The sequence below is a fragment of the Pristiophorus japonicus genome, chromosome 18 (assembly GCF_044704955.1).
Source record: "Pristiophorus japonicus isolate sPriJap1 chromosome 18, sPriJap1.hap1, whole genome shotgun sequence".
Classification (NCBI taxonomy): domain Eukaryota; kingdom Metazoa; phylum Chordata; class Chondrichthyes; family Pristiophoridae; genus Pristiophorus; species Pristiophorus japonicus.
In genome coordinates, this window is record NC_091994.1 from 3040787 (window position 1) to 3066136 (window position 25350).

General features: G+C 48.3%; 1 protein-coding gene across 3 annotated transcripts in view; it reads right to left on the reverse strand.

Moving 5' to 3' along the window:
• Window positions 1-25350, reverse strand: part of arrdc2 (arrestin domain containing 2) — a 40445-nt gene that overhangs the window by 9340 nt on the left and 5755 nt on the right. The window contains exon 1 of one of the 3 annotated variants that reach the window (XM_070859565.1): window positions 3980-4339. The exons of the other annotated variants lie outside the window; for them this stretch is intronic. Within the exon in view, the coding sequence (XP_070715666.1) occupies window positions 3980-4253 (274 nt within the window). The 5' untranslated portion in view covers window positions 4254-4339. Of the gene's footprint in view, window positions 1-3979; window positions 4340-25350 lie in introns of those variants that run through there. 3 annotated transcript variants of the gene reach the window in all.

Below are 25350 nucleotides of genomic sequence, written 5' to 3' on the forward strand. Positions count from 1 at the left end.
TGAGAAAGAGCGTAGGACAAGGGATACTGAGCTTGAAGAAGGTGTCCTGAGGAGCACTCAGTGTGATAGGATTGGCGAAATCGAGAGAGAGATTGGAGGAGAGAGGATTGTTAAAGCGCTGTCCCGGATCACGGGCAAGATGGGGGGTGCATTTTGGTCCAGATATTTGCGGCAGTGGGACTGAGCCTGGTGTTCATTGTGTTGTAGACAGGGTAGATCGAGAGAAATTATTCCCTGGGGTGGTGGGGGGGGGGGGGGGGGGGGGCGGGAGTCCAGAACAAGGGACAGGACCTTAAAATTAGAGCCAGGCCGTTCAGAGTGATGGCAGGGAGCACTTCTTCACACAAAGGGCAGTGGGAATCTGGAACTCTTTCTCTTTTCCCCCCCCCCCCCCCTCCCCCAAACGCTGTTGAGGCCAGGGGGGGGGGGGGGGTGTCAATTGACAATTTCAAACCTGAGATTGATGGATTTTGTTAGGCAAGGGGATTAAGGGTTGCTGAACCAAGGCAGGGAGGTGGAGTTAAGATACAGACTAGCTGTGATCTAATTGAATGGCAGAACAGACTCGAGGGGCTGAATGGCCTCCTCCTGTTGCTACTTTGCACGCAGGGTGCATTATTAATTACCCATAACTTCATCCCCAGTTAATCAAAAACCACCACAATGCAAGGCCGACCGAGTTCCAGGGATCATTCACAGGGCAGGCCTGGAGGGGGCGGGGGGGGTAAGGCAGACTGAAAGGGAGAACAGCCCCTGCAGAGCCCCCATATCCTCACTAATTCGGTGCTGGGATCTGCAGAGTTGGAGGATGCGTGACATGAAATTCTAAACGTAGTCTACCTCATTTGTTTGTTGATTCCTATCGTGGCGCTCTTCCTCCTCAGGGAGAACAGTGTGAAGCAGGTAATCGCAGAGCTGATTAACAGTCTGGCGGGATGGTGATGGCCTTGTTTTCCTATCATTGCATCTTTCCCCCTTGGAAAGAACCATGAGCCTAACTCGCACCGAGTCCCACTCATCCATCACCCACTGTGCTCACTGACCTACATTGGCTTCCAGTTAAGCAACGCCTCGATTTCAAATCCCTCCATGGCTTCGCCCCTCCCTACCTCAGTAATCTCCTCCAGCCCCACAACCCCCCCCCCCCCCCTCCCCTAGATGAGAGATGTCTGCGCTTCTCTAATTCTGCCCTCTTGAGCATCCCTGATTAAAATCGTTCCACCATCAGTGGCCGTGCCTTCTGTTGCCTGGGCCCCAAGATCTGGAATTCCCTCCCTAAACCTCTCCACACAGAGGGTGATGGAGGAGCGGGACTTGGTGAGAATTAGAACACAGGGCAGCAGAGTTTTGGATCACCTCTAGTTTACGTTAGGTAGAATGTGGGAGGCCAGCCAGGAGTGCGTTGGAATAGTCAAGTCTGGAGGTAACAAAGGCATGGATGAGGGTTTCAGCAGCGGATGAGCTGAGGCAAGGCAGAGATGGGCGATGCTATAGAGGTGGAAATAGGTGGTTTTAGTTATGGTGTGGATATGCAGTCGAAAGCTCATTTCAGGGTCAAATACGACACCAAGGTTACAAACAGTATGGTTCAGCCTCAGACAGAGGTTGGGTAGAGGGATGGAGTCAGTGGCTCGGGAACGCAGTTTGTGGCCGAAAACAATGGCTTCGGTCTTCCCAATATTCAATTGGAGAAAAGATGTGGGGGAGCGGGATGGGGGGCTACAATTAGCCTCAGACCCCCCACACCAGGGAGGGGAGGGGGGGGGGGGGGGGAGGAGAGAGATTCTGCCACAATTCCTATTCTGTGGTAAAATGGAGAGGAAATAAAAGGATGCAAAGGGATAAGTTAAAAATAAGTTTAAAAAACAACATCTGCCCTTCAGGATTTGTGGGCTGATATTTAGCTCCACCCCGATCCTCGTTAATATTTGGATCAGAGACTCTCGCCTCTGAGTCCGAAGGTTGTGGGTTCAAGTCCCACTCCAGGGACCCGAGCACATAAATCCAGGCTGATACTCCCAGTGCAGTGCTGACATTAAACCAAGGACCCATCTACGCTCTCCGGTGGATATCAATGATCCCACGGCACTATTTCAAAGAAGAGCAGGGGAGTTATCCCCAGTGTCCAGGGGCCAATAATTATCACTCAATCAACATCACTAAAACAGATAATCTGGTCATTACATTGCTGTTTGTGGGAGCTTGCTGTGCGCAGATTAGCTGCTGCATTTCCCACATTACAACAGTGACTACACTTCATTGGCTGTAAAGTGCTTTGAGACGTCCAGTGGTCGGGAAAGGCGCTATATAAATTCAAGTCTTACTTTCCTTCTTCTACCCTTGCTCTCTGTCATTATTAGTCTGTCTGCTCCACGATACTCAGCCTCTCTAGCAGTAATGACTAATTGTCAAAGTGAAAAACAAAACAAAAAGCAGCTTGGCAGGGAGAGGCATGCTCTCACTTGTTGATCAATGTACAGAAACAATCTCTTGCTCCCTCCCCCCACCCCACTTCACCCCTACAAGATCAGCCTCTACCTACAGGTCCAAGGTGAATCCAGTGGGGACTGGCAGGTATTTCAATGGTACAAGGCTCTAGCTAAATGCAAGAATTAGTTTCTCAATTTATTTAACCCAGAAAGCAACTTGGGCACCGCGATCTACACAGATCTCAGATTATGAATGGAGAGAGTGTTGAGATTATACAGGACAGTAAGATTTATATTAATGTGACAATTAATTGCCACATTGGTCAGAGTCAAAGTCCACCACCTGTATATTTTCCTTGCGTTTCTCTTCCCCCTTCCCCTTGTTAGGCTCATTTTTTTCAGCAGTTTGTCTGTAGAATCTCCTCAGTTCCTACCAAGGATTACAGCTGAATTGTCGACCCTCTCCCCTCTCTGCTGTTACTGTCTGACCCACGGTGTTCCCAGCATCTGCGCGCCCCCCCCTCACCGCTGTGCCCTGCCCAAAAGCAAATACTGCTAGGGGGGGGGGGGGGGGGGGAGGAGAAGAGAGAGAGAGAGAGAGAGAGAGACAATGAGAGACACACACACACACACACAAACACAGACAGTGAGAGAGAGAGAGAGAGAGAGAGACAGACAGAAAGAGGGAGCCAGAGACAGGCAGTGAGAGAGAGTCAGACAGAAAAATAAACCAGCATTTCAGGGTCTCAAGTGGAGAAATAAAAGTCCGGTCATTTAATTACATTTCATTAAAAAAAATTAGCAAGAACAGAAACGTGATCGACTGAAAGGAACCAGCCTGCAGAGCAAAAGTTCACTCGGATGGTGTGATGAACGGCCCAGTGAGAGAGGCAAAAGACTCGCATTTATAGAAAAGTTAAAATAGATGTTTACACAATTAAAAGGACAGTGTGTCCAAAGCGCCGAGACAGACTCAGGACCTGAATTTCACAATTGCTTCAATTCCGAGAGTCAGTCAGCACAGGCAATACACTCCACAATCACTGAAGGGGCACACAATAGTAACGCAAAAATTACTTATCACACTGTCTTTTTAAAAAGGACAAGTCCATGAACCAGCAAGACAACATGAAAATGAAACTGGCTTTCTGTTTTCAGAGAAAGGTTCTTGCTCTAGAAGCATCAGTATCACAGAGAACTCACTAAACTCCAGGAATGCCAGTGCGTCTTGAGGTACACACCCGCAATGAAACAGCATCACTGAGCAGGTGAGGAATGGCCCTGGTTTCCAGCCGAAAGTTTGCAGCCTCAGACTGTGCCCCCTGCCCCTCCTTTGCCCTGGAATCAAACACAGCACAAGAGGCCATTCAGCCCATCGAGCCTGTGCTGGCTCTGTTGCAAAGAGCGATCCAATTAATCCCACTGTCCCTGCCAAAAACACCCCCCCCCCCCCACACCACACACATACCCTCCATCCTTCAGTCAATGCTGTGAGGAGAGGGACGAGCAAGAGTTATAAATAAATGAGGCGAGAGAGAGAGGTTACTGACCCAGTTGCAGGAGATTCACCCGCTTGTTGTAATACTCCACTTCATCGCTGTAATTCTGGGTGTAAGCCGTGCTGGAGCCGGCGCTCCGGGACTCGGTCCAATGCACTTTCGCGTAGCCCTCTGTGTGCAACTTCAAGGACTGGATTTTCATCGCAGACGCCAGTTCCAGAATCACTTTCCCGGACACCTCATCGCCAGTGCTGTAAACTGGCACCGAGCTGGGGTCTGGGCTGTCTAACATCATTGAAAACCTCTTCAACTTGTCCAGAATCATCTCTTCTCTTCTCTTCTTTTATTCTTTCGTTTTGAATTAAATGTAACAACAAACCAACAAAAAAAAAATTCCCTTGCCACCGCACTAAAGACTCCAACAAGGAACTTGCGCTGAGCCGGGGTGGCTGTCCCTTTAAATAGTTGCTCAGCGCTCGGGCTGCTGGCTCGCCGGAGATTGACAGGCGTGGCGGGCCAATGGCGGGGCGCGCCGTCCCCCAGGCCACCCAATCGCAACGCAGCGTGGGGGCGGGACCTCTCCGGCCGCTTGATTGACAGTTCCCGGGAAGAGAAAAACAAGTAGTCCCGCGCATGCGCCCGGGCCCGGCTGTCCCCACCTCGCTTGTTGTTCCTCTTAAAGCAGAGCCGAGCCGGAGCCCAGGGTTCGACTCTCAAGACATAAATCTCTCCGCCTATTGGAAGGAAAACATCACGAGAGATTCCAGCAAGCAGAGGGGGGAGGTCACATTTTAAAAAAAACGAGAAACACTGAGTCAAAAGACAAAAACAACTTCCAGGAAAGTTTCACCAACTTTTGGAAAAGTTCCGAAACTTTTATTCCCTTTAAACCGATTGCAAATTCCTTTAGCCATTAAATCAAACTTAAAAACACGCGAAGGATGTTCTTGCTCCCAAAGTTATTAATTTGTTTCAAAAATAATTTTTAAAACTTGATACTCAGCGCCAATATTATTCTAAAGGCAGTTCGAGGGAATATTTGCTGTGTTTTAAAACAAATATTTTGCAAACTTTCTATTCCAGATTTTAAAGCATGGTCAACAACTCAGGTTATGCAACTTAAAAAAAAACTTCTACATTTTCACGACCGACAAGTCTTTTCCCAGAGCGATTGCTGGTCTCTCTGCAAATCAAACTCTGATCGATTCAGTCTGAGTTTTTTCCCTCTTTTGCAAAAATAAAAAGATGCCATTCCTCGACAGAACAAGCCATCTCCAAAAACAGCATTAGTTTGGGACAAAGGACTGTCACATTATACTGGGAGTTTCACTTTTTTCTTTCAAATGGCAACCTTTTAAAATCACTGCAACAATGGAATATGATACCATGTAAAAAATATTTGCTTGTTTTCCTGAATTCAAGAGAATTTTGAAATTTGTCTTTTGGATGAGACATTAAGCTGAGATGCTGTTAGCCTGCTCCACTGGCTTGGGAAACATTAACGATCCCACAGTTATATTTAAAGAGGAGTGGGGAATTATCCCCAGTGAACACAAGTAATTAGAAGCAGGAGTTGGCCATTCGGCCCTTTGAGCCTTTCAATAAGATCATGGCTGATCTTCCGACCTCAACTCCGTTTTTCTGGGGTCCCACTTTGAGACCAGGTGGGCAGAGGAAACGCTTCAAGGACACCCTCAAAGCCTCCTTGAAAAAAGTGCGACACCCCCACCGACACCTGGGAATCCCTGGCCCAAGTTCGCTCAAAGTGGAGGAGGAGCATCTAGAAAGGCAGCGAACACGTTGAGTCTCTTCACCGGGAGCACGTGGAAGCCAAGCGCAAACAGCGGAAGGAGCGCACGACAACCCAAGCCCCCCACCCACCCGTCCCTCCAACCACTGTCTGCCCCACCTGTGACAGAGACTGTAGGTCCCGCATTGGGCTCATCAGTAACCTGAGAACTCATGTTAGTGTGGAAGCGAGTCATTCTCGACTCCGGGGGACTGCCTAAGGTGAAGAGAAGACTTTTCTGCACTATCCCCATATCCTTTGATTCCCCTTGAGTCTAAAGATCTTTCTATCTCAGCCTTGAATATACTCAAATGACTGAGCCTCCACAGCCCTCTGAGGCAGAGAATTCCAAAGATTCACCACCCTCCAAGTGCAGAAATTCCTCCTCATCTCAGTCCTAAACAGCTGATTCCCTTATCCTGAAACTGTGACTCCTGGTTCTGGACTCCTCAACCAGAGGAAACATCTTCCCTGCATCGACTCTGTCAATCCCCTTAAGAATTTTATACATTTCATTCTTCACCACATTCTTCTAAACTCTAGAGAATATCGGCCTAGTCTCCTCAATCTCTCCTCATAGGACAATCCTCCATCTCAAGAATCAGTCTGGTGAACCTTCATTGCACTCTCTCTAAGGCAAGTATATCCTTCTTTTGGTAAGGAGACCAAAACTGTCCACAATATTCCAGTTGCGGTCTCAACAGGACCCTATATAATTGTAGTAAGACAGCTTTACTCTTGTCTGGGACTCTCTAATCCAGAACATCCGTGGTTCGGCATCAGTCCCAGCGTGGGTGGCCCGGTTCAGTGTGGAGTGATTGGAGCTGGGGAGGAGTGTGAAGGTGGAGGACGACACGACCTTAAGTAACGTGCAGCAAACCAGCGCGGAGTGAGCGCGAGGTCCAAGTGTCACAGTCGGAGCGTGGCGGAGGCGTTCAGGAGCCCGGGCGCTGTCTACAGGCATCAGTAAACCTAGGCTCGGTATGACCTCTCGTGGTTCGGAAAATTCTCTGTTCCGGCACCGGTCTGCTCCCGAGAGTGCCGGTCTAGAGAGGTCCAACCTCCTTTTGTAATAAAGGCCAACCATTTGCTTGCTGTACCTGCATGTTAACTGTCAGTGATTTGTGTACAAGGACACCCAGGTCAACAACTTGCATTTATATAGCGCCTTTAACGTAGTGAAACATCCCAAGGCGCTTCACAGGAGTATTATGAGATAAAAACATTTGACACCAAGCCACATGAGTAGAAATTAGCACAGGTGACCAAAAGCTTGGTCAAAGAGGTAGTTTTGAGGAGCGTGTTGAAGGAGGAAAGCTGAGGTCCCTCTGAACACCAACATTTGCCAATCTCCCACCATTTAAAAAATACTCTGCTTTTCTATTTTTCCTACCAAGAGGATAACTTTGCATTTCTTCACGTTATATTCCATTTGCCATGATCTTGCCCACTCACTGAGCCGTCTATATCCCCTTGAAACTTCTGTGTCCTCCTCAGAGTACTTTCCCACCTAGCTTTGTATCATCAACAAACTTGGATATATTACACTTCGTCCCCTCATCCAAGTGATTATCGGGCCAACATCTCCCCTCTTTCGGATGAGACGTTAAACCGAGGCCCCCTGTCTGCTCTCTCAGGTGGAAGTAAAAGATTCCATGGCACTATTTCGAAGAAGAGCAGGGAAGTTATCCCTGGTGCCCTGGGGCCAATATTGATCCCTCAACCAACATTAAAACATTATCTGGTCATTATCATGTTGCTGTGTGTGGGAGCTTGCTGTGCGCAAAATTGGCTGCTGTGTTTCCTACATTACAACAGTGACTACACTCCAAAAGTACTTCATTGGCTGTAAAGCGCTTTGAGACATCTGGTGTTTGTGAAAGGCGCTATATAAATGCAAGTCTTTCTTCCTTTAACTACAAGCTCTAGAAAATAAAAGTGGCCGAACTGATTGTTTATCTGATTGCTGTTTTAGAGATCTTGCTATGCATAAAATGGCTGCCCACGTTTGCCTCTGTAGAATCTTCTAGCACATAGCAACAGTGACTGTATTTGAAAGTAATTCACTATAGATTGACTGAGTCCTTGCTACATCAATGCAAATTGTCTTTGCAACTTTTTAAACGACAGCTGTAGTTGCAAGTAAGGCTTCAGGAGATGAGCGCTGCTGCCATCTGGTGGTGGTTAGATACAAATGCCCAAGGTTTTAAAACACAACAACACCCATTTATATAGCGCCTTTGACAACAACACTCATTTATATAGCGCCTTTAACGCCAACAAACATCCAAAGGTGCTTTACAGGAGCGTTCTCATAAACACCGAGCCAAACGAAAAGATTTCCAGCAACCACAATATTTTGCTTTTGTTAGAGATATTAGGACAACAATTACAACTTGTATTTATATAGCGCCTTTAACATAGTGAAACGTCCCAAGGTGCTTCACAGGAGCGTTCTGCAACAAAAATTTGATACCGAGCCACATCAGTAGAAATTAGCACAGGTGACCATAAGCTTGGTCAAAGAAGTAGGTTTTAAGGAGCGTGTTGAAGGAGGAAAGAGAGGTAGAGAGGCAGAGAGGTTTAGGCAGAGAGTTCCAGAGCTTGGGGCCCAGACAACAAAAGGCACGGCCACCGATGGTTGAGCGATTATAATCAGAGATGCTCAAGGGAGCACTGCACTGACGGAGGTGCTGTCTTTTGGGATGAAACGTTAAACCGAGGCCCCGTCTGCTGTCTCGGGTGGCTGTACAAGATTTTGAAGAGCAGGGTGTCCTGGGCCAATATTTATTCCTCAATCAACGTCACTAAAACAGATTATCTGCTGTGTGTGGGAGCTTGCTGTGCGCGAATTGGCTGCCACATTTCCCACACTACAACAGTAACTACACTTTAAAAACTACTTCATTGGCTGTAAAACGCTTTGGGATGTCCTGAGGTCATGAAAGGCGCTATATAAATGCAAGTGTGTTCCTTCTTTATACATGATGTTGAGTGAGGGGGTCTCTTCATTTAAGCCTGTTTTGGATATGAACATAAGAATTAGGAGCAGGAGTAGGCCATTTGGCCCCTCTCCCCTCAGTGCACGGAACTCCAGACATCGCACTCCTTTCCTCGGACTTTCAAACCATGCGGCCCCTCCCCTCTCTCCATAGGAACAGGAGGAGGCCATTCAGCCCCTCGAGCCTCTTCCGCCATTCAATTAGATCATGGCTGATCTGTATCATAACTCCGTCTCCCCGCTGCGGTTCCGTAACCTTCGATACCCTCACCCAACCAAAATCTAGCGATCGGAGTCTTGAAGGCTCCAATGATCCCCCAGCATCCGCAGCCATTTTGGGGGGAAGAGAGTTCCAGATATCCACCACTCTTTGTGCAAAGTGCTTTTCATAGAATCATAGAAATTTACAGCACGGAAGGAGGCCATTCGGCCCATCGTATCTACGCTGGCCGACAAAGAGCTCCCCAGCCTAATCCCACTTTCCAGCTCTCGGTCCGTAGCCCTGCAGGTTACGGCACTTCAGGTGCACATCCAGGTACTTTTTAAATGTGGTGAGGGTTTCTGCCTCTACCACCCTTTCAGGCAGTGAGTTCCAGACCCCCACCACCCTCTGGGTGAAGAAATTTCCCCTCAAATCCCCTCTAAACCTCCCCCCAATTACTTTAAATCTATGTCCCTTGGTTGTTGACCCTCTGCTAAGGGAAATAGGTCCTTCCTATCCACTCTATCTCGGCCTGTCAATTTTATACACCTCAATCAGGTCTCCCCTCAGCCTCCTCTGTTCCAAAGAAAACAACACCAGCCTATCCAATCTTTCCTCATCGCTAAAATTCTCCAGTTCTTATTTCCTAAATGGCCTAGTATTAATGTTATGATTGTGCCCCCTTGTTCCAGACTCCAAACTTGGTGTCACATAACCCAACCACCACTCACTCACCTGTTTCTCCGACTCTGTGTCACCCTGGTGGGTGTGACCACACTCCTGGTATTTCCCCATGGTTACCGGCCGTGACTGCAATCAGCAATGGGACAATAACCAGAAGTGCTTTGAAAGCAGAAGGATTTTCGTGACCATTTACCGCACACTGTACAGATCAGCATAGGACTTGTACACGAGAGCGATATGGTCGGTTCCTTCAGGGTGACCCATGACTACGATTGAAGTCTTCACAGAATATATAGCACAGAAACAGGCCATTCAGCCCAACGGGTCCGTGCCGGGGTTTATGCTCCACCGAGCCTCCTCCCACCCCTCTTCATCTAACCCCATCACCATATCATCGGAACACAAGAAATAGGAGCAGGAGTAGGCCACATGGCCCCTCGAGCCTGCTCCGCCATTCAATAAGATCATGGCTGATCTGATCTTGGGCTTAACTCCACTTTCCTGCCCGCTCCCCATAACACTTGACTCCCCTGTAGTTCTAGAATCTGTCTATCTCAGCCTTGAATATATTCAATGTCCAGCCTCCACAGCTCTCTGGGGTAGAGAATTCCAAAGATTCACAACCCTCAGTGAAGAAATTCCTCCTCATCTCAGTCTTAAATGGACGCCCTCTTATTCTGAAACTATGCACCCTAGTTCTAGATTTCCCCACGAGGGGAAACATTCTCTCTGCATCTACCCTGTCGAGCCCCATCAGAACCTTATATGTTTCAATAAAATCACCTCTCATTCTTCTAAACTCCAATGAGTACAGTCCAACCTGCTCAACCTTTCTTCATAAGTCAACCCCTTCACAATTTTAAAGACCTCAGCTTTCTATTCTCTAGAGAAACGAGCCCCAGTCTGTTCAGCCTTTCCGGATATAGTTATGACTTCTCAGTTCTGGTATCAACCATGTAAATCTTCTGTGCACCTTCTCCAGTGCCTCTATATTCTTTCTGTAATATGAAGACCAGAACTGTGTACAGTACTCCAAAGGTGGTCTAACCAAGGTTCTATTAACATGACGTCTCTACTTTTCAGTTCCATTCCCCTAGTATTCAGCTAGATTTTAACCAACTATTCCTTTCTACAATCCCAGGAAGGAGAGGAGTAACTCCCTTCTGCTTTATTATACTTGGCATCAGCCAATTGACCGGTGGGAAGGAGTCATGTTGCCCATCCTGAGGGTGCCGACTCTTGCTGGGAGAACGGTGCAGCCAGCCCTCTTGTACCTCGTCCAAGTGCCCACTATTCCCGCATTGAGCGTAGGCAAGCTATTTGGCTACAGTGGCATCGCAGCTAAGCCTACATTCCTCCCTTGTCCGCAATACCCTACGTAAACTAGAGGTGATCCAAAACTCAGCTGCCCTGTGTCCTAACTCGCACCAAGTCCTGCTCACCCATCACCCCCTGTGCTCGCTGACCTGTGTCCTAACTCGCACCCAGTCCCGCTCACCCATCACCCCCTGTGCCCCGTGTCCTAACTCACACCGAGTCCCGCTCACCCATCAGCCCCTGTGCCCCGTTTCCTAACTCACACCGAGTCCCGCTCACCCATCACCCCCTGTGTTCACTGCCCCGTGTCCTAACTCACACCCAGTCCCACTCACCCATCACCCCCTGTGCTCGCTGACCTACATTGGCTCCCGGTTAAGCAATGCCTCAATTTCAAAATTCTCATCCTTGTTTTCAAATCCCTCCATGGCCTCGCCCCTCCCTATCTCTGTAATCTCCTCCAGCTCCACAACACCCCCCCCCCCAACCTCCCGAGATGTCTGCGCTCCTCTAATTCTGCCCTCTAGAGCATCTGTGATTATAATCGCTCCACCATTGGCGGCCATGCCTTTAGCTATCTAGGCCCTAAGCTTTGGAACTTTCTCCCTAAACCTCTTCTCCTCTCTACCTCTCTTTTTTCCATGATCACATTGCTGTTTGTGGGAGCTTGCTGTGCACAAATTGGCTGCCATGTTTCCCACATTACAACAGTGACTACACTTCAAAAAGTACTCAATTGGCTGTAAAGCATTTTGAGACGTCCGGTGGTCGTGAAAGGTGCTATATAAATGCAAGTCTTTCTTTTTTTCTTTAAGATGCTCCTTAAAGCCTCTCTTTGACCAAGCTTTTATTCATCTGCTGTAAGTTTTTCTTTTGTGGCTCGGTGGCAAATTTTTGTCTTAGAATACTCCTGTGAAGTACCTTGGGACGTTTCACTACGATAAAGGCGCTATATAAATACACGTTGTTGTTGTACACAGAAATGCAAATGTCTCAGCAGCAGTCACTAGATGGCGATGAGGAGCAGGAACCCGGGGAGAGTGTCACTCGGTCCAGCCCAGGTGCTAAGGCAGATTGCTAGATCTCGATTAACCGCCTTGACTCTGATCCATGAGCTCAGCGCAGAGCATGGATCAAAAGTCGAAATGTTCTCCAGTCTGGTGACGCAGTACCACAACGCACAATGTATTTCGAGGATGATAGGATGTTCATTCATAGACCAGAATCTCACAGCACAGAAGGAGGCCATTGGGCCAATCATGCCTGTGCCGGCTCTGTGACCGAGCGATCCAGTTAGTCCCAGTCCCCCTGCCCTTTCCCCACAGCCCTGCAAACTTTTCCCTTTTCAAGTATTTATCCAATTCCCGGTTTGAAAGTCACTATTGAATCTGCTCCCACCGCCCTTTCAGGCAGCGCGTTCCCGATCACAACAACTCGCTGCGTAAAAACATTCTCCTCATAAGAAATAGGAACAAGAGTCAGCCCTTGAGCCTGCTCCGCCATTTAATATGATCATAGCTGATCTGATCATGGACTCAGGCAAACTTCCCCGCCCGCTCCCCATAACCCCTTATTCCCCTATCAGTTAAGAAACTGTCTATCTCTGCCTTAAATTTATTCAATGCCCCAGCTTCCACAGCTCTCTGAGGCAGCGAATTCTACAGATTTACAACCCTCTGAGAGAAGAAATTTCTCCTCATCTCAGCTTTAAATGAGTGGCCCCTTATTCTAAGATCATGCCCTCTAGTTTTAGTCTCCCCCATCAGTGGAAACATCCTCTCTGCATCCACCTTGTCAAGCCCCCTCATAATCTTATATGTTTCGATAAGATCACCTCTCATTCTTCTGAATTCCAATGAGTAGAGGCCCAACCTACTCAACCTTTCCTCATCAGTCAACCCCCTCATCCCCAGAATCAACCTTGTGAACCTTCTCTGAACTGCCTCCAAAGCAAATATATCCTTTGTTAAATATGGAAACCAAAACTGCACGCAGTATTCCAGGTGTGGCCTCACCAATACCCTGTATAACTGTAGCAAGACTTTCCTGCTTTTATACTCCATCCCCTTTTCAATAAAGGCCAAGAAACCACTGGCCTTCCTGATCACTTTCTGTACCTGCATACTATCCTTTTGTGTTTCATGCACCAGAACCTCCAGGTCCCGCTGTACTGCAGCACTTTGCAATCTTTCTCCATTTAAATAATAACTTGCTCTTTGATTTTTTTCTGCCAAAGTGCATGACCTCACACTTTCCAACATTATATTCCATCTGCCAAATTTTTAGCCTGTCTATGTCCTTTTGCAGGTTTTGTGTATCCTTCTCACACATTGCTTTTCCTCCCATCTTTGTATCATCAGCAAACTTGGCTACATTACACTCAGTCCTTTCTTCCAAGTCATTAATATAGATTGTAAATAGTTGGGGTCCCAGCACTGATCCCTGCGGCACCCCACTAGTTACTGATAGCCAACCCGAGAATGACCCATTTATTCCGACTCTCTGTTTTCTGTTAGTTAGCCGATCCTCTATCCATCTCTATCTCCTCCTCTGGTTCTTTTGCTAATTATCTACAATCTGTGCCCTCTGGTTACTGACCCTCCTGCCACTGGAAATGGTTTCTCTTCATTTAGCCCATCAAAACCCTTCATGATTTTGAACATCTCTATGAAATCTCCCCTTAGCCTTCTCTGCTCAAAAGGAGAACAACCCCAGCTTCTAAAAATAACTGAAGTCCCTCATCCCTGGGATCATTCTGGTCAATCTCCTCCGCACCCTCTCCAAGGCCTTCACATCCTTCCAAAAGTGTGGGGCCCAGAATTGGACACAATCCTCCAGCTGGGCCCAACTTGTTGTTATAAAGATTTGACGCCGTGGAAGAGAGCTCACTGGCCATGGAGTGATGGGTCTGTGTCAGAGAGAGGTAAATGAGGAGTTCTTGACATCGTGTTATCTGAATGGCGGCAGATTAGGAAAAGGGGAGGTGCAACGAGACTTGGGTATTATGATTCATCAGTCATTGAAAGTTAGCATGCAGGTACAGCAGGCGGTGAAGAAGGCAAATGGCATGTTGGCCTTCATAGCCAGGGGATTTGAGTATAGGAGCAGGGAGGTCTTACTGCAGTTGTACAGGGCCTTAGTGAGGCCTCACCTGGAATATTGTGTTCAGTTTTGCTCTCCTAATCTGAGGAAGGATGTTCTTGCTATTGAGGGAGTGCAGCGAAGGTTCACCAGACTGATTCCCGGGATGGCAGGACTGACATATGAGGAGTGACTGGGCCTGTATTCACTGGAGTTTAGAAGAATGAGAGGGGATCTCATAGAAATATATAAAATTCTGACGGGACTGGACAGGTTAGATGCGGGAAGAATGTTCCCAATGTTGGGGAAGTCCAGAACCAGCGGTCACAGTCTAAGGATAAGGGGTAAGTCATTTAGGACCGAGATGAGGAGAAACTTCTTCACCCAGAGTTGTTAACCTGTGGAATTCTCTACCACAGAGAGTTGTTGATGCCAGTTCATTGGATATATTCAAGAGGGAGTTAGATGTGGCCCTTACGGCTAAAGGGATCAAGGGGTATGGAGAGAAAGCAGGAAAGGGGTACTGAGGTGAATGATCAGCCATGATCTTATTGAATGGTGGTGCAGGCTCGAAGGGCCGAATGGCCTACTCCTGCATCTATTTTCCATGTTTCTATGTTCTTCGTCTCCAATCATCGCCCGGGAGCCCCAACTCCCAATTCTAACCATCCGTCACGAGGGAGCTGCCCTGTGAGGAAAGGTTGGCTGACCATTGTAGCCCTGGTGTGTTCTGCCACTGGGTCCTGGGTTGCCAACCCTCCAGGACCGTCCTGGAGTCTCCAGGAATTGAAGATTAATCTTCGGGACATTGCGATCAAGACCCGGGAGAGAAATCATAGGGGCATTAACAAGAATTTTGTTCTATTTACTTTGAACACTTTTGTTCGTTAGATAAAAGAAAAAGAAAAGAAAGATTTGCATTTATATAGCGCCTTTCACAACCATCGGACATCTCAAAGCGCTTTACGGGCATTGAATTACTTTTTGGAAGTGTAGTCACTGTTGTAATGTGGAAAACGCAGGAAACCAATTTGCGCACAGCAAGCTCCCACAAACAGCAATGTGATAATGACCCGATAATCTATTTTAGTGATGTTGGTTGAGGGATAATTATTGGTCTCAGGACACTAGGGAGAACTTCCCTGCTCTTCTTCAAAATAGTGCATGGGATCTTTTACATCCACCTGAGAGAGCAGTTGGGGCCTCAGTTTAATGTCTCATCCGAAAGACGGCGCCTCCGACAGTGCAGCACTCCCTCAGTACTGCCCCTCCGACAGTGCAGCGCTCCCTCATTACTACCCCTCCAACAGTGCAGCACTCCCTCAGTACTGCCCCTCCAACAGTGCAGCGCTCCTTCAGTACTACCCCTCTGACAGTGCGGCACTCCCTCAGTACTGCCCCTCTGACAGTGCAGCGCTCCCTCAGTACTGCCCCTCCGACAGTGCGGCGCTCCCTCAGTACTGCCCCTCCGACAGTGCGGCGCTCCCTCAGTACTGCCCCTCCGACAGTGCGGCGCTCCCTCAGTACTGCCCCTCCGACAGTGCGGCGCTTCCTCAGTACTGCACTGGGAGTGTCAGCCTGGATTTTGTGCTCAAGTCAGTGGAGAAGGGCTTGAACCCACAACCTTCGGACGCGGAGGCGAGAATGCTGCCCATTGAGCCACAGTGGATACTAGAAAAGTTAGGAAAATATCGGAGGTGGCGAATAAAGGCTGTTTGATTGACAGTCAAGAATCATCCAAATCGGGTGAGGAAGAGTCTGTTGCGATTGGCTGTGGGGAAGGCCGAGCGCCGTGTCGGGTGACCAATGGCAGGAGCGCAGGTGGGTTGGTCGAGGGAGGTCATGTGATGCATTCTCCAGGAATACATCGAGCCAAAGTTGGGGACTCGAGCCCGGGGCTGGGCGCAGTGTGTGGTCCAACAATTCCCCGAGAGGTAGGAAGAGAAAAATGAAAATCTACACAGATTTATTTATGCATCGGGTCCAGCTGTGGGCTTCAGGCACAGTTTGGAACAGGAATATTGCAGTTGTGAAAATCAAAACAGACCCCATCTTCTGATCCTGCACATTCCAGAGATAGCAATCTTGCATTTCTATAGCGCCTTTCTCCTCCAGACGTCCCAAAGCCCTTTTTACAGCCAATGAAGTACTTTTTGAAGCGTGGTCACTGTTGGAATGTGGGCAATGCGGCAGCCAGTTTGTGCACAGCAAGCTCCCACAAACAGCAATGAGATATTGACTAGTTGTCTGTTTTAGTGATGTTGGCTCAGGGCCAGGGAGAACTCCCCTGCTCTCCTTCAAAATAATGGTGTAGTGGTCAGTGCTGCTTTAGCTTGTCACTCAGTCGTGGTCACGAGTTTATTTAAAGGGTTACTTTGTGGCCCAACAACACTTCGAGGTAATGAGCTGTTTCAGGGTTTAGGTGTTTCAATTTCACTTTAAAAATCAAAAATGAGAGACAGAGAGAGAGAGCTAGAGCTAGAGAACGACGAGAGAGAGAGAGAGAGAGAGAGCGACAGACAGAGACAGAGACAGAGCCAGAGAGTCACAGAGAATATGAATGGAGTTGCTACTATTCAGAGAGGGGGAGTGTCCTGGGGTATGGAGCAGGTGGTCAGATTAGCGCTCTGGGGTACGGAATGGAGGTTTGGTGAGCACAGCCACAGATTGCTGCAGCAGTACCTGTACATTCTGCACACAGAACTTAACCACACCCCACAATCTGGTAAACAAGCCATCCCATGCAAGACCTGACAGGTGACACCAACATCTGTAGCAAGCACTCTGAGAAAGATGAGCGATAAAACAATGGGAAGATGTTAGACTATTTTATATTTAAATTTGGTTTTGCTAATGATCACTTCCCCCTCCCCCCTTAAGCTGTTGTTTTCTTGCTGGGAGAGAGTGCCAGGCACCCTTGGGTTCCCTCTGGTGCCCCTCATCCAAGTGACCCTTTGCGTCACTGCCTGGATACCAAGCGGCAGGCAGCTATTCGTCCATGTGTGGCATCACAGTCGGGCCGGATCCATGATGGCCACTCACTTGCACAGCCGCCTGAAGCAACTTGCTTTAAATTGGTAGCACCTCTGCCTCTGGGTCAGAAGGTTGCGGATTCAAGCCCGGTGCTGTACTGGGGGAGTGCTGCTTTGTCAGATGTGTCGTCTTTTCGATGAGATGATCTTTGCCCCACCATCGGTGGCCATGCCTTCAGCTACCTCGGCCCCACACTCGGGAATTCCCTAAACCTCTCACGTTCCTCTCCTCCTTCCACCAAGCTTTTTGCCAGCTGTCCCAATATCTCCTTATCTGGCTCAGCATTCATTTTTATTAATTAATTAGATCTCTGAAACAGAGTGGGCAGCTTCTATGCCAAGAGGTGCTATACATGCTGTGTAATGATAGTAATAAAGAGCTTTACTCTGAATCTAACCCGTGCTGTACCTGTCCTGGGAATGTTTGATGGGACAGTGGGTGCTCTACGTGGAGAAATATTGTTCCTCGCCCCAACACAAGACTGATTAAAAAAAAGTAAAGGTTATAAAATGAGGTACAGATCAGCTGCGATCTAATTGAATGGCAGAACTGGCTGAATGGCCTCCTCCTGGTCATGGGTTCCTCTGTTCAGTGCAGTGCTGAGGGAATGCCGCACTGTCAGATGTGCCGTCTTTCAGATGAGATGTTAAAAAGAGGCCCCCCCTGTCTGCTTTCTCAGGTGGTTGTAAAAGATCCCACGGCCACTATTTTGGTGGGAGTTCTGGGGCCAATAATTATCCCTCAACCAACATCTCTAAAAACAGATTATCTGGTCAACGTCACTTTGCTGTTTATGGGAGCTTGCTGTGCGGAAAACTGGCTACCGCGTTGCCTATACTTCAAAATAAAGTACTTCATTGGCTGCAAAGCGCTTTGGGACGTCTATGGTCGAGAAAGGTGCTATAGAAATGCAAGTTCTTTTTTCACCATGCAGAAATACATTGGTAATACCCCTTTAATAAATATTGGAGAGTTTGGTGGGAAGCTACCGAGAACTTTGCACCTTTGTGGCATTAAAAAAAATTGCCAAAATCGTGTATAATTTAGTTCTCAGTAACAGTTCTGTCTTTAAGGGTTTTTGCAAGATACGACCTTAAAGAGGTTGCGTTCCTCCTTAAGTTGAAGGGCTCACGCGCCAGTCAATCACTGACTGTCACTCTGGCAACCCCTGCAGCATTTTTTAAGCTAAAGACCTTAGGTTATTTTTTTAAAGCAGCCGCTATTTGCTCATCTCTCTTCCGGGGCACAGTATTAAAACCTGCAAAATATATACAGCAACCGCAGACCCGTCTTGTTAACGCATCATCTCATAGAAACATAGAAACATAGAAAATAGGTGCAGGAGTAGGCCATTCAGCCCTTCTAGCCTGCACCGCCATTCAATGAGTTCATGGCTGAACATGCAACTTCAGTACCCCATTCCTGCTTTCTCGCCATACCCCTTGATCCCCCTAGTAGTAAGGACTTCATCTAACTCCCTTTTGAATATATTTAGTGAATTGGCCTCAACTACTTTCTGTGGTAGAGAATTCCACAGGTTCACCACTCTCTGGGTGAAGAAGTTTCTCCTCATCTCGGTCCTAAATGGCTTACCCCTTATCCTTGGACTGTGACCCCTGGTTCTGGACTTCCCCAACATTGGGAACATTCTTCCTGCATCTAACCTGTCTAAACCCGTCAGAATTTTAAACGTTTCTATGAGGTCCCCTCTCATTCTTCTGAACTCCAGTGAATACAAGCCCAGTTGATCCAGTCTTTCTTGATAGGTCAGTCCCACCATCCCGGGAATCAGTCTGGTGAATCTTCGCTGCACTCCCTCAATAGCAAGAATGTCCTTCCTCAAGTTAGGAGACCAAAACTGTACACAACACTCCAGGTGTGGCCTCACTAAGGCCCTGTACAACTGTAGCAATACCTCCCTGCCCCTCTACTCAAATCCCCTCGCTATGAAGGCCAACATGCCATTTGCTTTCTTAACCGCCTGCTGTACCTGCATGCCAACCTTCAATGACTGATGTATCATGACACCCAGGTCTCGTTGCACCTCCCCTTTTCCTAATCTGTCACCATTCAGATAATAGTCTGTCTCTCTGTTTTTACCACCAGTGGATAACCTCACATTTATCCACATTATACTTCATCTGCCATGCATTTGCCCACACACCTAACCTATCCAAGTCACTCTGCAGCCTCATAGCATCCTCCTCGCAGCTCACACTGCCACCCAACTTAGTGTCATCCGCAAATTTTGAGATACTACATTTAATTCCCTCGTCTAAATCATTAATGTACAATGTAAACAGCTGGGGCCCCAGCACAGAACCTTGCGGCACCCCACTAGTCACTGCCTGCCATTCTGAAAAGTACCCATTTACTCCTACTCTTTGCTTCCTGTCTGACAACCAGTTCTCAATCCACGTCAGCACACTACCCCCAATCCCATGTGCTTTAACTTTGCACATTAATCTCTTGTGTGGGACCTTGTCGAAAGCCTTCTGAAAGTCCAAATACACCACATCAACTGGTTCTCCCTTGTCCACTTTACTGGAAACATCCTCAAAAAATTCCAGAAGATTTGTCAAGCATGATTTCCCTTTCACAAATCCATGCTGACTTGGACCTATCATGTCACCTTTTTCCAAATGCGCTGCTATAACATCCTTAATAATTGATTCCATCATTTTACCCACTACTGAGGTCAGGCTGACCGGTCTATAATTCCCTGTTTTCTCTCTCCCTCCTTTTTTAAAAAGTGGGGTTACATTGGCTACCCTCCACTCGATAGGAACTGATCCAGAGTCAATGGAATGTTGGAAAATGACTGTCAATGCATCCGCTATTTCCAAGGCCACCTCCTTAAGTACTCTGGGATGCAGTCCATCAGGCCCTGGGGATTTATCGGCCTTCAATCCCATCAATTTCCCCAACACAATTTCCCGACTTATAAGGATTTCCCTCAGTTCCTCCTCCTTACTCGACCCTCTGACCCCTTTTATATCCGGAAGGTTGTTTGTGTCCCTTAGTGAATACCGAACCAAAGTACTTGTTCAATTGGTCTGCCATTTCTTTGTTCCCCGTTATGACTTCCCCTGATTCTGACCGCAGGGGACCTACGTTTGTCTTTACTAACCTTTTTCTCTTTACATATCTATAGAAACTTTTGCAATCCGCCTTAATGTTCCCTGCAAGCTTCTTCTCGTACTCCATTTTCCCTGCCCTAATCAAACCCTTTGTCCTCCTCTGCTGAGTTCTAAATTTCTCCCAGTCCCCGGGTTCGTTTTTACGCCAGACAGGAATGTACAATTGTTGTAGTTCATCCATGCGGTCTCTAAATGTCTGCCATTGCCCATCCACAGTCAACCCCTTAAGTATCATTCGCCAATCTATCCTAGCCAATTCATGCCTCATACCTTCAAAGTTACCCTTCTTTAAGTTCTGGACCATGGTCTCTGAATTAACTGTTTCATTCTCCATCCTAGTGCAGAATTCCACCATATTATGGTCACTCTTCCCCAAGGGGCCTCGCACAATGAGATTGCTAATTAATCCTCTCTCATTACACAACACCCAGTCTAAGATGGCCTCCCCCCTAGTTGGTTCCTTGACATATTAGTCTAGAAAACCATCCCTTATGCACTCCAGGAAATCCTCCTCCACCGTATTGCTTCCAGTTTGGCTAGCCCAATCTCAATATTAAGGCAGCGACAACATTTCGTAGCACGTTTTTAAACCGAAAATTTGCAAAATTCAATGAAACGCATGAAATGCCATTTTAATGGTGCTTATCCCACACTAAATTAGCAACACATTTTTGGGGGAATCTCTGTCGGATTAATTACCTTTATAAAATTATTAAATTTCGCAATAAAGGTCTCGTAAATAGCGTGTTGCTTTACATTTATCCATGCCCTGTCTTTCCTAATTCAATTACAGATAAATAAATGCTCAACTAATAATGTCATGTAACTACTTAAAATGTGATCCATAAATTGCAACATTTCTGAGGCATTATTTCAGTCGGTGGAAAATTAATGGCGATTTCATTCCAAAAATGAAAGTTTTAATTGCATCGAAACTGCAGCAACCCAGGCTGGTGGGCTGTAATCCGGCCTAACACAGCGCGGATTCTACTCAATGACGTCCCGAACTCCATCAGCCTTGTTCCGGCACCGCCCTGTCAGCAAGTCACGTCTCACCATATCTGCACATTCTCATGCGGAAGGGGACTGTCACTCTTTAAAGGGATCATTGATGTTTAAAGGCAGCATAAAACTTCCCCCATTTGGCATTAAAGGCATTTCCTATTTCACCCATTCTCCTGATCAGGTCGACTCTCACTGGGGTACGGGTCCCACACACACTGACTCTCACTGGGGTACGGGTCCCACACACTGACTCTCACTGGGGTACGGGTCCCACACACTGACTCTCACACACACACTGACTCTCACTGGGGTATGGGTCCCACACACACTGACTCTCACACACACACTGACTCTCACAGGGGTACGGGTCCCGCACACACTGACTCTCACTGGGGTACGGGTCCCGCACACACTGACCCTCACTGGGGTACGGGTCCCACACACACTGACTCTCACTGGGGTACGGGTTCCACACACACTGACTCTCACTGGGGTATGGGTCCCACACACACTGACTCTCACACACACACTGACTCTCACTGGGGTATGGGTCCCACACACACTGACTCTCACACACACACTGACTCTCACAGGGGTACGGGTCCCGCACACACTGACTCTCACTGGGGTACGGGTCCCGCACACACTGACCCTCACTGGGGTACGGGTCCCGCACACACTGACCCTCACTGGGGTACGGGTCCCGCACACACTGACTCTCACTGGGGTACGGGTCCCGCACACACTGACTCTCACTGGGGTACGGGTCCCGCACACACTGACTCTCACTGGGGTACGGGTCCCGCACACACTGACTCTCACTGGGGTACGGGTCCCGCACACCCTGACTCTCACTGGGGTACGGGTCCCGCACACACTGACCCTCACTGGGGTACGGGTCCCGCACACACTGACTCTCACTGGGGGGTCCCACACACACTGACTCTCACTGGGGCACAGTCCCACACACACTGACTCTCACTGGGGGGTCCCGCACACACCGACTCTCACTGGGGGGTCCCACACACACTGACTCTCACTGGGGCACAGTCCCACACACACTGACTCTCACTGGGGCACAGTCCCACACACACTGACTCTCACTGGGGGGTCCCACACACACTGACTCTCACTGGGGCACAGTCCCACACACACTGACCACCCATTGATCTGTCACCCACTGGTCCATTATTGCCCGAGTTCAGACACCAAGTGTCATCAGGTTAATGTGGGGGTGGAGAGCCCCCTTCTCCTCTCACCCAATGTCTATAAACACCCCTTGCAATCGGGAGCTGTGCGGCGGGGTCGCTGGACAGTGATGAGGAGCGGGAACCGTGGCTAATGTCAACATCGCCATCATCAAGGACAAGAAGAACGACGTGTATTCGCACCTTTAACGTGGTGAAACACCCCAAGGCGCTTCACAGGACTGATTGTGAGATAAAAAAAAACAAGAACAACAAAAAGAAGAAGAACAGGAACAACGGCTCCTTCAGCGGAGTAAAACTCCCCAAGAGGCTCCGCAGGAGTATCATCAGAAAAAAATCAAAGTTAATCTGCTGCAGCCACTCTGCAGCTTGGCATCACACAGCCCGGCAAATCCCTTATCCACCGGACACAGCCACAGCTCAGCTCAAGGAACTCACGTACTGCCTGCCCATCACCACGCACAGCACGTACACACTCACTCACACCACCTCCCCACTCACACACTCACTCAGTCTCACCACATCTCACACTCACTCTCACACCACCTCCCCACTCACACACTCACTCACACCACCTCCCCACTCACACACTCACTCAGTCTCACCACATCTCACACTCACTCTCACACCACCTCCCCACTCACACACTCACTCACACCACCTCCCCACTCACACACTCACTCTCACACCACCTCCCCACTCACACACTCACTCTCACACCACCTCCCCACAGCACACACTCACTCACACCACCTCCCCACTCACACACTCACTCTCACACCACCTCCCCACTCACACACTCACTCTCACACCACCTCCCCACAGCACACACTCATTCACACCATCTTCCCAGCGCACATCACAGGTGGTCCCTCGAACGAGGATGACTTGCTTCCACGAGTTCACAGATGTTTCAATGAAGGCCCCGATGTTCCAGTCCTGAACTCCAATTGAGGGGGTGGAAGATGCCTGTGCGTGGATTTTTTTAACATGTGTTGACCGTTGCACACCAGCCACCACACGGGCTCGACAGAGCTAGGCCTTTATCCAGTGGCAAGGGTTAACCAGGATGACTGGAGACCAGCTCTGCTGCACGGACCTAGTGCGCACACATATCGCAGTGTGGGCTGGGCCCGTGCTGCCTCTGGGCCCTCGCCTCTTCTGGGCCCCGTACCCTCATTCCCCGCACCTCCACCCACGATGTTCCAGGGCCCGGCACTCCAGCTCTATAACCCCGACCTGCGGTGGTATTCTCACACAGGTCGGGGCAGCCCACATTTACACACGCTACCTCCTGACACTCATAAGAACATAAGAAATAGGAGCAGGAGTAGGCAATATGTCCCCTTGAGCCTGCTCCGCCATTTAATACGATCATGGCTGATCCAATCATGGACTCAGGCAAACTTCCCTGTCCATTCCCCATAACCTCTTATTCCCTTATCGTTTAAGAAACTGAATAAATTTAAGACAGAAATAGACAATGTCCCGGCTTCCACAGCTCTCTGGGGCAGAGAATTCCACAGATTTACAACCCTCAGAGAAGAAATTCCTCCTCATCTGAGTTTTAAATGGGCAACTCCTTATTCTAAGACCATGCCCTCTAGTTCTAGTCTCCCCCATCAGTGGAAACATCCTCTCTGCATCCACCTTGTCAAGCCCCCTCATAATCTTATACATTTCGATAAGATCACCTCTCATTCTTCTGAATTCCAATGAGTAGAGGCCCAACCTACTCATCCTTTCCTCATAAGTCAACTCCCTCACCTCCGGAATCAACCTAGTGAACCTTCTCTGAACTGCCTCCAAATCAAGTATATCCTTTCGTAAATATGGAAGCCAAAACTGCACGCAGTACTCCAGGTGTGGCCTCACCAATACCCTGTATAACTGTCGCAAGACTTCCCTGCTTTTATACTCCATCCCCTTTGCAATAAAGGCCAAGATACCATTGACCTTCTTGATCACTTGCTGTACCTGCATACTAACCTTTTGTGTTTCATGCACAAGTACCCCCAGGTCCCGCTGTACTGTGGCATTTTGCAATCTTTCTCCATTTAAATAATAACTTCCTCTTTGATTTTTTTCTGCCAAAGTGCATGACCTCTCACTTTCCGACATTATACTCCATCTGCCACTTCCCCACCGCGCATATCACATATAAATAAGAACATAAAAAAATAGGAGCAGGAGTGGGCCTTTTGGCCCCTCGAGCCTGCTCCGCCATTCAATAAGATCACGGCTGGTCATCGACCTCAACTCCACTTTCCCACCTGATCCCCATATCCCTTGATTCCCCTAAACTCCAAAAATCCATCTATCTCTGCCTTGAATATATAATGTCTTTGATGATATAGTGCCTCTAACATAGCAATACATCAAGGCACTTCACAGAAGCAATTGTCAAACAAAATTTGACACCGAACATCATAAGGATTTATAAGGGCAGGTGACCAAAAACTTGGTCGAAGAGGTAGGTTTTAAAGAGCTTCCCAAAGAAGGAGACAGAGATAAAGAGGTGGAGAGGTTAAGCGAGAAAATTCTAGAGTTTTGGGCCCAGGCAGCTGAAGGCACGGCCGCCAATGGTGGAGCGATGGGAATCTGGAGCTGCACAAGAGGCCAGAATTGGAGGAGCGCAGAGATCTCGGGGGGTTGTAGGGGCTGCAGGAGGACACCAAGGCAAGTAGGCCATCTTGGTGATGGCCTGGATCTGTGGTTGGAAGCTCAGCTTGGGATCAAATACCACACCAAGGTTGCGAACAACCCGGTTCAGCCTCAGGCAGTTGCTAGGGAGAGGGATGGAGTCGACAGAGAGGGAACGCAGTTTGTGGCGGGGTCCGAAGACAATGGCTTCAGTCTTCCCAATATTTAGTTGGAGGAAATTTCTGCTCATCTGCTACTGGATGTCGGACAAGCAGTCTGACAATTTAGACGGAGTCTCGAGCCTCATGCGGACCGAGCT